The 12408-nt window shown below is 37.8% G+C and overlaps 1 protein-coding gene across 8 annotated transcripts in view; it reads right to left on the minus strand.

The window, feature by feature from the left end:
- Positions 1–12408, minus strand: part of EPB41L2 (erythrocyte membrane protein band 4.1 like 2) — a 128044-nt gene that overhangs the window by 25552 nt on the left and 90084 nt on the right. For all 8 annotated transcript variants that reach the window (XM_072855852.1, XM_072855859.1, XM_072855858.1 and 5 more), the window contains 4 exons: positions 11709–11861; positions 10416–10513; positions 6004–6176; positions 2391–2572 (listed from right to left, as the gene is read on the minus strand). In XM_072855852.1, coding sequence (XP_072711953.1) covers positions 2391–2572; positions 6004–6176; positions 10416–10513; positions 11709–11861 — 606 coding nt within the window. The remainder of the gene's footprint in view (positions 1–2390; positions 2573–6003; positions 6177–10415; positions 10514–11708; positions 11862–12408) is intronic.

A 12408-nucleotide genomic window follows, 5' to 3' on the forward strand; every position in this document is an offset into this window, starting at 1 on the left:
GAGAAAAGTTAGAAAGATACAGATATACATGTGTGTGTGTGTGTGTGTGTGTGTGTGTGTGTGTGTTTATATATATACAGGCATGTACATAGACATATCCCTATACTAGGAAGTGTGCAAAACTGAGCAAGCCTCTGGGAGAACAAGCATAAAAGCTATGTGCAAGCGTCAACATTTAAGCAACAAAATTACACACCTCCTCTTCCTCTGCTTTGTCATTCAGGTCATTAGAGGCACTAAAGGAAGTCACCTTAGGCTCCAGGTAGCAGAGGGACAGAGCGAGAGGAAGGGAAAATGTGAGTGAAAAAGGAATAGACTGGAAAGCAGACAGAAGCAGCACGAAGATAAGGAGAAAAGAGGGGATGAACGAAGGAGAGGTAATAGGAATATAGTGCTGAAGGCCAGGTGGGAGGAAAGAGATGCAAACATCAGGAAGGCTAGGAAAAGTAATATAACCATCCTCATCAAGCAGCGAACGGAAACTAAAAGAAAAGCATCTGATAAAGCTGAATGAGACACAAAACTCAGTGGTTTTGTAGTCATTTGTATGGATTTTTCCCTCCACAGCAGGGGAGCCTCGACTAGCTAGGGGTCTCATAGATTCAAAGATATTATTCGGTGAAGCTATTTTGTTTTTATTACCATCTGGTGTTTCTTTCATGGAATTGCACTCTGAGATGTCTGGGATAGTAAGGAAGGGCTCCTCAAAGGGATCTTCCTCTGAAATATCTGAAAGCATGTCCATCTCAGGGACAGGTGACAAGCTTGTGAGATGGCATGACACAGAATGGATGGGTAGTGATGATGGGTGTACGTGAGTGAGCTGAAGAAAAAAATTCTGTGCACAGTGGAAAATGAAAGCACACCAAAATGCAAGTTTGAAGTCACAAGAAGAGGGGAAAAAAAAGAAATTATTAGTTAGTGAAAATTTTTACTTAGAAGCAGGGATAGCTCTACCAACGCAACAGAAATGCCAAATAAAAATAGAAATGCCCTTGTGTTTTACAAGCAGCCAACTTGTTTACTTCTGTGGATTATGAAAGGAACCCAGTACGAATGTTTTGTTCTTAGGCTGTAAAGAACTGTGCACTTTTGAACTGTAATAGTCACAACAGATGGAAGCGGACAGACATTCAAAGCTTTGGCAGAAAGGTCAGGGGACAGCACAGTACACGGAAGACAAACTGGCACTTTGATTCTGGGGTTTATAACCATTTCCTCTAAGACTTAAAGAGAGCCAGAAAGGAAAAGAAGTATCTCCGCTTAGGGGGGAAAGCAAGCTGTTCACAGAATTGGCATGTGTAACAAAACCTTACTGAACAGCTTCCTGGAACAACTTCCCAAAATACTGCTTTTTTTTTTTTTTCTTCTTTTCGTTAAAATATTGAAAGATACTGCCACTTGGAAAACAAGGGAGTATCGCCATTTTACCAAGTCCAAAGTCAAAACATAGTAATTTATTTTACCATTTTTCTCCTGTAAAGAAACTCTGTGTGTGCCTTTTTCCTAGGCCAATTCAAAATTATTTCAACTTGCCAGCAAACAAAAAAAATGCAACTGTTGGTATTTGTTCCCTTCCTACACTTGAATGCAGTGGGACCATGTGAACCACACAGAGAAATTCAGCAGTCCCCCTAGGAATCAAATGGGTAGCTAATGTGCAAAAATGTTTGAAAACAAAACATTTACTCTTTAAATATGAAAGAAAGTTCTGGAGAACTGCCAGAAAAATAAATGATCTCCAAGAAAGAAGAGCAGCAGATTTTAGCTGACACTTTGGAAGGAAATTTTTATATCAAATCATACAAGATCTAAATTTAATTTTTTTACTTATTCCCCCAGTAGCTCAAAGAAACAAGACAAGTAAATGGTTGTTTGCAACAGGAACAGACAAAAGTACTCAACTTTTCACAGAAATCTATGCCTCAGTCAACATACAAGATTTTAACGGATGAAATAATACTGTAATGGCTACTAAAACAATACTGTTACCTATGGTAATTAAACACAGTCATAATATATACAACTTTGTAGAATGTACACAACTGTGAATATACTAACAATTTTTTTAAAAGTCTAAACAAACTAAGGAAATGAATAAAACATTATTTACCCTTTGAAACTTTTTTTCAAGAACTCATGCAAGCTTACTGAGAATTCAAATTAAATTTATAGCAATAAAAGAAACTCTAGGTCAATGCCATTCAGAAGTTTGTATTCTCTTTTGCTTACCTATACATTAAGTCAAACCTACAGAAAACACTTGACAATTTTCCTTTAATATTTTAATATGGTGTTCTGTGTCATGCTCAGAAGTGATAGGCACTAAATAACCACACATGGACACACACCACATGAACAAATAATTTTGGTGTGAAAGTCAGCCATACCTTTCCATCCTGAGTCAATTCTAATTGCGGAGTTTTGACTGGGCTTCCATCTTCTTCTCTGCCACCTTCTTTTAACTTGGCCTGACCAGCAGCTTCAATGTCAATTATTTTATCTCCAGCAGCCTGCCCTCCAGTAGCAGGGAAGTCTTTTAGCAGACTTTGATCTGATATACCCATGGGAGCTATTAGAGAACAAAATAATTTTGGTTAATTGGGACAAGTTGGAATATTTTGTTTTTAATACTTCTTAACAAAATGATTTTACGGTGATGGCAGCAATGCGCAATACAGGCTAGTTACTGAGTGATACAATATTCTTCAGCTTCTTGGCTTTGCAAAAAGTCTGTGGTTCTCATTGCACTGATATGAACAGCAAGGTACCCTAGTCATACAATGTACACTTGCTATGCAAGGGAAAAAAAAAATCACAATATCAGATAGGTATTTAATTATCAACTTTCTGATTAGTCTTGGAAGACAAATTTAAGGTACTGTTCTTGCGACTGTGTAAATCACCATAACAAAAGAGAGAAATAGGCACCTGTTTTGTGGAAATCCACTATTTTGAGAGGACTGTTTTAATGCAATATAGAAATAGCTATGCATATAATTGTCACAATATTTTTATTCTGGAACCTTAGCAAAACTGCAGAAACAACAGCGCAGTGAAAGTAAGACCTTTCCTCCCTATATGCTCGCAAAAAATGGAAGGGGGAAATACTGAATATGTATAACTGAATATAGTCAAAGCACAAGAAAGTAAAAGGCCTTAAATTAGCTGTTTCTCTTATTTGATTCAGCATAATAGGATTAATGAGCAGGATGGCTTTTTTTTTTTGTAAATCAAGATGACTGGCTCAGTCAAAATAGTATTAATGAAATACAGGAGAATTCATTAAATTAAGCAGCTTTAATAAACACAACTTTGATATAAACGTAATTCATTTAGCAGTCTTCTGTAATACCTCCATATGCCTTGACTTTACAAAGCCAAGGTGCAGAAAGTTGAGAGGAAGAGGCGTTTCTTGCAGTACCTTTGAGGGATATCCTCTTTTGAAAACAGTCTCAGCTCCACATCAGAGACTCCCTTAACCTGCTAAGAAGCCAAGGCCAGCTAATTGCAAATGTGGGATTTGGGATGTTAGGCTTTCAGGATCTCTCTAAGTCATAAGAAGTTCTGCAATTTAAGCTTCTGATCCCTTCTGGGGTGGCAAATAGAGCATTTCTTGGGTATACATCCCTCAAGTTCCACAAGTAACTTTTGACCAATCACAGAATAATTTAGGTTGGAAGGAACATCTGGAGGTCAGCTAGTCCAACCCCCTGTTCAGAGCAGGTCCAATTAGACCAGGTTGCTCAGGAACTTGTCCAGTTGAGTTTTGAGCATATAAAAAAACAAAAAAACAAACTTATTTCTAACTGAAATTTGCTGTGTCTCACCTTGCAGGCACTCCCCATTGCCTTATCACTGGGCACCTCTGAGAAATGCATGGCTTCGTCTTTTCTATACCTTCCCTGTAGGTAGCTGTAGACAGCAATATCTCACTACAGCCTTTTCTTCTTAAAGCTGAAGCACCACAGTTCCCTCAGCCTCTCCTCATATACTACAGGCGCCCAAGCCCTCTGGCCAGCTTGGTGGCCCTTACAGGGCTCACTGCAATTTGTCAATGCCCATCTAATACTGAGCAGCCCAAAGATGGACACAGTACTGCAGATATGGTCTTCACAAAGTACTGAATAGAGAGCAATAATAATTTATTCTAATGTTCTGGCTATGCTTTTGCTAATACAGCCCAGGATACAGTTGGCCTTCTTTGCTGTAAGGGAACACTGTTGACTCATGTTCAACTTGTCCAGCGGGAGTCCCCAGATCCTTTTCTGCAAAGCTGCTTTCAGTGCAGTTGGTCCCCCAGCATGTACTGGTGTACGGTGTTACTCCTCCTCAGATGCAGGACTTCGCATTTATTTTTGTTGAATTTCCTAAGGTTCCTTTCAGCCCATTCTCCCACCATGCTGCGGTCCCTCTAGTGAGGGCGAGGTGGGAGTGGAGCCAGACCAATTCTTACAAGGATGAGCATGCAACTCTAGGTATTTGGCACTGGACATGCTGCTCACAAAGGGGAGGCAGAGTGCAAGCGCACCCTCTCCAGGATTTCTTGTTTCACGTGTACACGCACAGTATGAACCTACATCTGGACTACTGCCTGAAGAAAGAACAATATCTAAGTTTGACTTAGAATGAACACAGTTTAAAACTATTACAGCCTGCAGATGGCAACACCAGCAAGATGCCTTAAATGCTGCCAGGAATAGCTGGTTTCATCTGAGACGAAACCAAAGATGATTAAACGGAAAAAAAAGGAAAACCAAGAGCAATGTTTCATCATGCTCAAAATTTTGACTCTGATGGCTCCATAGAAGTGAAAGTTTGGGCCTGAACACACATGCACACACCTCTGTATTCTTCAGATGATAAAGGAGGGATCTCAGAAAGGCTTGCTGATACAGTCTCTGGGAGTTGGGCAGAAATCAAGCTGTTTCTAACTAAAAGAGGCACAGGAACTAAAACCAACTCAGACAGTAACACTGATGTGGTGATGAGTCTTTTGGTTTCCACAAGGACTCATCACACATCACCAGCACAAGCACTTTTGCCTCTTATTTTTGCTTAGGTTCTCAGAAGGTAAGACTTTGTAGGTTTCCCAAGCAAGTGTCACAGTTTGCTCATTTGCCCCAGTATAGAAGAATGAATATTTGCAGAAGTAAAAGTCTTCTAAATAAAAGATTTTTGGAGAAAAAAGGTAAAGTTAACAGTGGAACTGTAGCTAAAGTCATACCATTGTCACAGCTCACTTAGATTCAGGCATACACAACTTCAGTAGAATAAAAGTCAAGCTGCACATCACTTTTCTGAAGAATTTTTCTAACTTATATTTATTTCAGACTTGGTTTAGAGTAAAACATGTGCTTCTACATCTCTCACACATACTGCTGCTAGACCTGCCTTTGGAAAGCACGCCTGTTTCCAATAAAGGAAACCAGAAGGTATTTCTGCTCAAAGAGACCAACCACCAGTAACAACACAAAAATTTTAGCTATTCAAACAACCTCAACATAAAACTTGTTAACTAAACACAGAAGTAACTAATAAATGTACTAGGATAACAATATACTGAACAAAATGATACAAAACTAGAAGAAAAAAAACTTGTTCTGCCTTCTGTTTGCTGTAGAGAGGTACTCAGGCCAACTCAGAGCCCAAAAGATGCCGCTGACCAAACAATTCTAATCAACAGCATATACTGCATGCCTATCCCGTAAAACAGATATGAGTAGTGAACACAGATGCTGTATGTCCAATATAGAATCCTCCATATATTCACAGCAGTGCTATACAATTTAGACAGTGACTTAACTTACTGTTTAGGTCACCTAAAATTGACAAGTAACTGAAGTGGCTACTCCTCACATCACCCATCAGAAATTGAAATTCATAAATTTGTCAACTGACATTCTGGCCATCCGTAATGTCAACATTTTTGAATACTGGTCAGATCAGAGTGACAACACATAATGTAATCATTACACTGAAGAAATAAGTCAAATTTCATACCTCCATCAAGGCTCCTGGAAACACGTTTGCTTGAAGTGCGCTCAAAGTACGGAGCTGGTCTGTCTATGAGGTTGCTAGCCTGTCGTGTCTGTGCTTGCGTACGTCCACTGTAGCGGAACTTGGAACCCAAGGTTAGAAACTTTGCTTTTGGAGGCTGTTCTGGTGATACAAGTCTAAAAAGTAATTATGAGGAAGATCAGTTAAAAAGGCTTTATTTTATGTATTTAATGAGGTACTTTAAAGCTACTTTCTGTGTTTCAACTTTAGTTCACCATTCATGATTTGTGCACTCCAAGAAAGGATTCTACCATAAGCTCTGAGAAGAACTTCTAAAACAATGCATGTGATTTATTATTTGCAGTTGGAATTGAAGTGATGCTGATAACCATCACATTTTCCACAGTATGACTAAGCATCTGGGATCCTTATCTCCTGGTGTTATCTTGGTTAAATGATATTTTTTCTAGAAAGCTGAGGCCAGTATAGGTCTATGTAGAATACTTCTCAGATCTCTCTCCTCAGAATGTGACTTATAGTAGAAACTAAACATCCCACTGCCACTGTCTTTCCTATATTCTGAGGTACCAATACGGCAGCTGCGATTCCTCAGAGTTAGGGAATGGCATCTCAAAGCTGCGTAGAATGCTGTATCAAGTGAAAAAAAGATTGAAATGGCTGGAGAGTTGTGACCCAACAGTAAGAAGTTTATAAGCTAGATACAGACTCCAGTTTCTCTACAATGTAATTTGTAGATTTGTTTAAGTTGATGCTTGCTGGATATAAGGAGGGGGGGAAAAAAAGCATATCGTCAAAAGGGTGAAAAAGATATTCAGTTACAAGTACTATTAATGCAGGGCATGTATGTTTGTACCTAAGTGTTAATGTCAGAAAGCCTACATAACAATGTGGCAGAATTTGCTATGAAGGATTCTGCTTTGTTCCACCAGTTTTTGACACCACATGAGTTTGAAGAGACAAACCTCTATACCTCCCTGAATTTCCTTCAGTATGAGGACTTCAAGCTCTTATTCACCTAAGCCTCATTGCTTGTACTTTGTTTTTGAAATCTAAGCCATCAGCTTCAATACTCAGGGTACTGTTTGTTCCAGTGCCATCCTTGCTGATAGGATAAACAGTCATCACTGCAGGAACTCTTCCCAGTCTCAGCTTCTCTAGAAAGGTCTTTGATGTTACTCCTTGGATCAACGTAGTGCTGCAAATACATGCTCACCCAGCGTGGCAGTCTCCACGGCCTATTCTCCCTCTGTATAAAACCATCAGACTATTACAGATAGTGCTTTTTGATTTGAGGATCTGCAAAGAATGAGAAGCTCACTGAACATCAGCTTCCTTCAAGCAGAACCAGCAACTGCTGTACCTTTTGTACTTAGGATAGCACAGATGGGCAAGTGAGACTTAAAAGTATGCTGACTTTGTTCTGCTCTTTTGAAGCATTTGCACAGGGAATATCTGCGTCAGTGCAATCTGATCCAACATATGTTAAGACAGCATCCAGTGGCGAGTTCTGAAAACTGACAGTCATTCTAAAGATATTTAGCAAAACTGAAGAATTTTCAGATACTTAGCAAAAAGAATGGTGAGCTAGGTAAAGGCTACCATTTTCTCTAAGAGAGGATGTTTATGGCTTTGTCAGAATGCTAGCCAGAAGGATCCAATCTTGCATGCCTAAGATGCATATGCACGCACCTGAATCATAATCTGTTCCAACACACTTTCAAAGAAAACAGAATTCAAGACAGACTAATCCACCCTTCTGCACTAAGGCCACTTATATAATAAAATCACAAGTATCTGGAGCTTCACTTTCATTGCTTCTATAAAACAGCCTTATGCAATCTTTGTGACAATTTATTTCTCTGCATTATTTCCAAGAGAGAGTGCATTGTGCATTAAGAGGAAGAAGGCTAAGAGGGTTTTTCCAAGGTTCTTTCTGTTCTTTTCCAGTCTTGGCAAGGCTACAGCATTAACTGCCATTTTTGTCTTCCACCCTGCTGAGATAAACTTTAATCTTTTAATGTGGAAAAAACAAGAGAACTAATTACTTCCTGATTAAGGGCATTTGAATGGATTTTTTATATTACAAGCTTAATTACATAAAATAACTGAAGACTATGCTTTTACCATTTTAAGACATTCTGGGGAGACACTGAAACAATCATGAAAATCTTTCAAATAAAACATCATAAAGCAGAATTATAAGCAGGTTTCTGCAGCCATTGGTTAAGATCCAGAGTTGCAGACTAAGCTTACCTCAAAAGATTAATGTAGATACATAGTCTGACTGGATTTCTTAAAGCAGATTGTTGCTCTTTGAAAATGTTACTGGAATCCTATAAGGTTGAGCTGATACAAGTGAATCCAATGCCTTTTGGTTGTCATTTTCAATATAGTTCATGACATATTTTTGTAAATAACTTCTTATGCTGGCTGAATTTCCCATACATTATAAGAAGATGGATCTTAATGTAATTATTTGAGAAAAACTGAAACATTGCAAAAGACAATACAAGGAATTTTACAATGTTATATAGGGCATGCTAAGAGATCTGGAAGCTAAAAATGTACATCTAGATTGAATACAATTTTCTGTGGTATCATACACAAGCTTTTACACATGCTCTGAATGAGCTACAGTCTCTTGGACTGTAGCAATTACTTTCTGCTTTTTATCTTTGGAGAAAAATAGAGCTGGATTTATTTCCCTGTTTTTAAATCAGGATGAGAAGTTCTGAGGATTTTCTGTCTGATGACATCAGTGGAGTATATGGATTTTGCAGAATTGTTGAAGTATTTGTTACATAATTCTTGTTATAAGGTCATTCCTGGTTAGGAAAAGCCACTTCTGATTGGAATAAAATCCAATTATTTTTATTATGTCAGAATTTCTGTAGTAAGATTATCTAATACGTATTGATGCTCCTGGAAACTTATACTTGCAAATGGTAGTTCTCAGTTTAGGATTTTTGACTTCCATAAGATTTGTTTTTTCCCTATTCAGGTCCATTTTATTACTATAAAATCAGGAAATAGAGTTTCCCAGCAAAGCAAACCACTGCACGAGTTATTTGAAGAGTGTTGATAAACTCTTCATTGCAGACAGAACTGTGTGCTATTTGTGGTAGCAGACTTTACCAGCCAAATCAGACTTCAAATTTTAAAGACTAGAACGGTGGACTATGTATCTTAGTAAACCTAATCAATGAATTACATCAAACATGAAAAAAAATCTTTGACCAGGATTTCAAAAAGGAGTGCTTCTAAATTAAGCATTTTGAGACTGACTGCCAATCTCAGCACAAATTCCGATACTGCATTCAAGAATATTCTACATTCAATGAAAATCTGAATACTGAAAACCATCCAGTGAGAGAGTTCCAGTAATGAACTGCTTAGGTCTGATGTTCCCCAAATTCTTTGAAGGTCTCAGCAAGTATATTCAGCTTAGACTAGTATGCAGAGACAGGATTGCATCTACCTTAAAACACAATTGCTTTTTTAAAATAAAAACCAGGCTGCTGAAGGAGAAAGCTTACCTTTTACATACCCTTCCATACCTTTTACATACCAAATGAGCTCATTTGAAGCTCATTTGAAGCAAGAAACTCAGATTCAATGTCTATTCAATGCATAACAGATTCAACCTAAATCTGTGACTCCTATGCTGCATGGCTGTCGTGGTTTCACCAGCACAACGGAGCACATGCGCTCCCTCACGGAGTTTGTGCTATTACAAAAATCAAATTAAGATTTTTCAATGGAGGAATTAGAAGGAGAAACAACTCTATGGCCCATTGTTAAAGTGCTCATTTGCAAACAGACCACAGTTTCAATGACCAATTCAGAATTTTATGTTTATCAGTTACTGGGGAAAAACTGGCAACAAAGTTATGGACTATTATATAAACAAATAGTAGTCTGTTTTTAAAGTGATTCTCTGTTCTTTAAAGAATGACTGTGAACTCAGCCCAGTTTATAAATAAGCAAAAATTCAGCTGTAAGCATTTACACTCAGCAGAACATTCTGAAAAGTGAAGTGAATGAAGATTACTGTCAAGCCCTGAGAACTTCTTGTGAAGGAGTATAGTGGCTTTCTAGATGGTCACTCTGAATAGTCGATCTTGCAGTAAGTCTTACATATGATCACTAGTTTAGTTACATACTGTTAGCGCTCTGGAAGTTTAAATAAAACAGTTAATTGTACTTGAGACTTTCAGAATTGGTAATTTGGGGTCAATGATTGGTAAGGTGTCTTCTAAGAGGTGTTACTGGACTGAGAAATTAGGGGGGAAAGACTGAGAAAGAGGGGGGAAATCTCTATTTTTCTCATATCCTTTCAAAGAAAGATATGAGCATACCTGGCAAAGTGGGGGAAGCAGGGAATTACCATTTACCTGAAGAAAGTATGGTGCTCCACACAAACCTTCCATAACCTTTTAGCAGCCCGATGGTTTGGCAGTTTAAACCCAATAGTGCTCTCAAACTGTTCCAGCTGGAAAGAATCCACAAATAAATTAACCCACTTCCTTAAGCTGGCTGTTAACTAGAAGGCAGAGTTCAGATAGTTCCATTACTGTAACAAGCTGTAATTCTCGTCTCATAAGACTTAATAAAATTAAAAAAAAAAAAAAAATCAGAATTTCCAGCCTTTTAATAAAGTTATACTTGGCAGGCTAATCACAATGGGTAATAATCACATTATCACTTCCTAGCTGTACAAATGACTCTTCTGAGAAATCCAATAACACTTTAGTGTTCCTTGCTAATTTTCTGACTAGCTGCCCAATGTATTTATTTTAAACTGCATGAAGTAATTGTACTGCAGGTTGTGCTGCACACTTTTCTTGGATTTAATAAAAGTCTGAAATCCATACTGTAGTGTTAAGCTTACCTGATCCATTTCACTAGTAGTTTCTTAGCAAAAATATTACATTTATGCACCACCAGTGAGTGCAAGAACAATACATCTGTGTTCCAAAACTTACAAAACTACAATGTTCGAATTGTACTGTTGGTATTTAGAATTCTCTTTTGTTTTATTTATTCACACAGTAAAAGCTACCTTAAACATTTTAGAGTATAATTTAAAAAAACATTATAGTTTTTGACACTTTGGGGTTTTTTCAAAATTTCCAGTTAAAATGTGTTCAAAACATAACCCCCTCCTCCCTCAGGAGGGGAACTTATAATGTATAATGGTATCTGAAAACTTATCAAACTTATAATGGTATCTGAAAAAGGAAGTTGAATTCACTATTTCCACAGCAGCTAACAGAAAGAGTTATAACCTCCTACAGGACAACTCAAGCCTTTGGTTACACCCATACAACTAGATGCGTTGACATTTAGTGAACAATTATACTCAAAGAGGAAGAGAGGCTGGCTCTCCCGCAGGACTGTAAGTTTGTATAGACAGTAAGAACATGGCCAGTGTAACTAGCTTTCCTTGTAAAAAAAAGTTACAGGATGGCATCTATTAACAAAAGAAAATCTTGGCTTGCATTTACTAATCAAGACAAGTGTTTAATATAATCAGTAGAATTTAAAGAGGAAATTAAAACCCTCTTAAGGTTCTGCTCAAATCAACATAAGCCTGTGAGGACATCTGGGAAAAAAATGAGGATGTTATCTTTTTGCTGGATAGAAATGATCTCACAAAAGAAACAAGACGGAAAGGTACTACTTACTTCTGCTGGCCTGACTTTGATGTAGAAATTACTTCGCTTATAGGAAATCTTCAGAATTTTTGGCCAAGCAAAGCGGTTGATCCGGAGTCTATCTTTGTAAATGAGCAGTCCATTAGCACATACACCCAGCATGATATCCACACCTTCAGAATCCTATCACGTGTGAGACAATTTAATAAAAATCAGTTTAATAACATTCCAAACAAGTAATTATCGCTGGCATACCTTGAGGGAATAATGCAACTGGGACTTGTTTCATATTCAAACCTGAAAGACCCTGACAATGACATTCTTAAAGCAGAAATAGCCAAGTATATTAGTTTTATAGGAAAGGCTTGGGACTCTAGGTAATGGCTTTAGCACTCACATGCCATTGCATATGCCACAGTTCTGGGAAATTCTTCAATATTCTGGCAACAGGGACTAAGTCAACAACTTACAAGCAAGGAAAGGTATGGTGGGTGTGCTACCAATAATTTCAGCAAATATTAAAAGAAGCAAAATTAAAAACAGGCCTTTCCAACTTAGAACAGTCAGTGAAAGTCTGAACAAGTTGATGATCATGGTGATCTTTTACAGTCACCTACTATTCCAGTAAAGATATAGGAAGTAATTGATAGTTGGCTGAAAATGTCAATATAATGATTTCCAAGTGCTGGCAGGCTGGGTTTCTGAGCATTCTGTTCCACTGACAGCGTTT

This window comes from Ciconia boyciana, chromosome 3 (assembly GCF_034638445.1).
Source record: "Ciconia boyciana chromosome 3, ASM3463844v1, whole genome shotgun sequence".
Taxonomy (NCBI): domain Eukaryota; kingdom Metazoa; phylum Chordata; class Aves; order Ciconiiformes; family Ciconiidae; genus Ciconia; species Ciconia boyciana.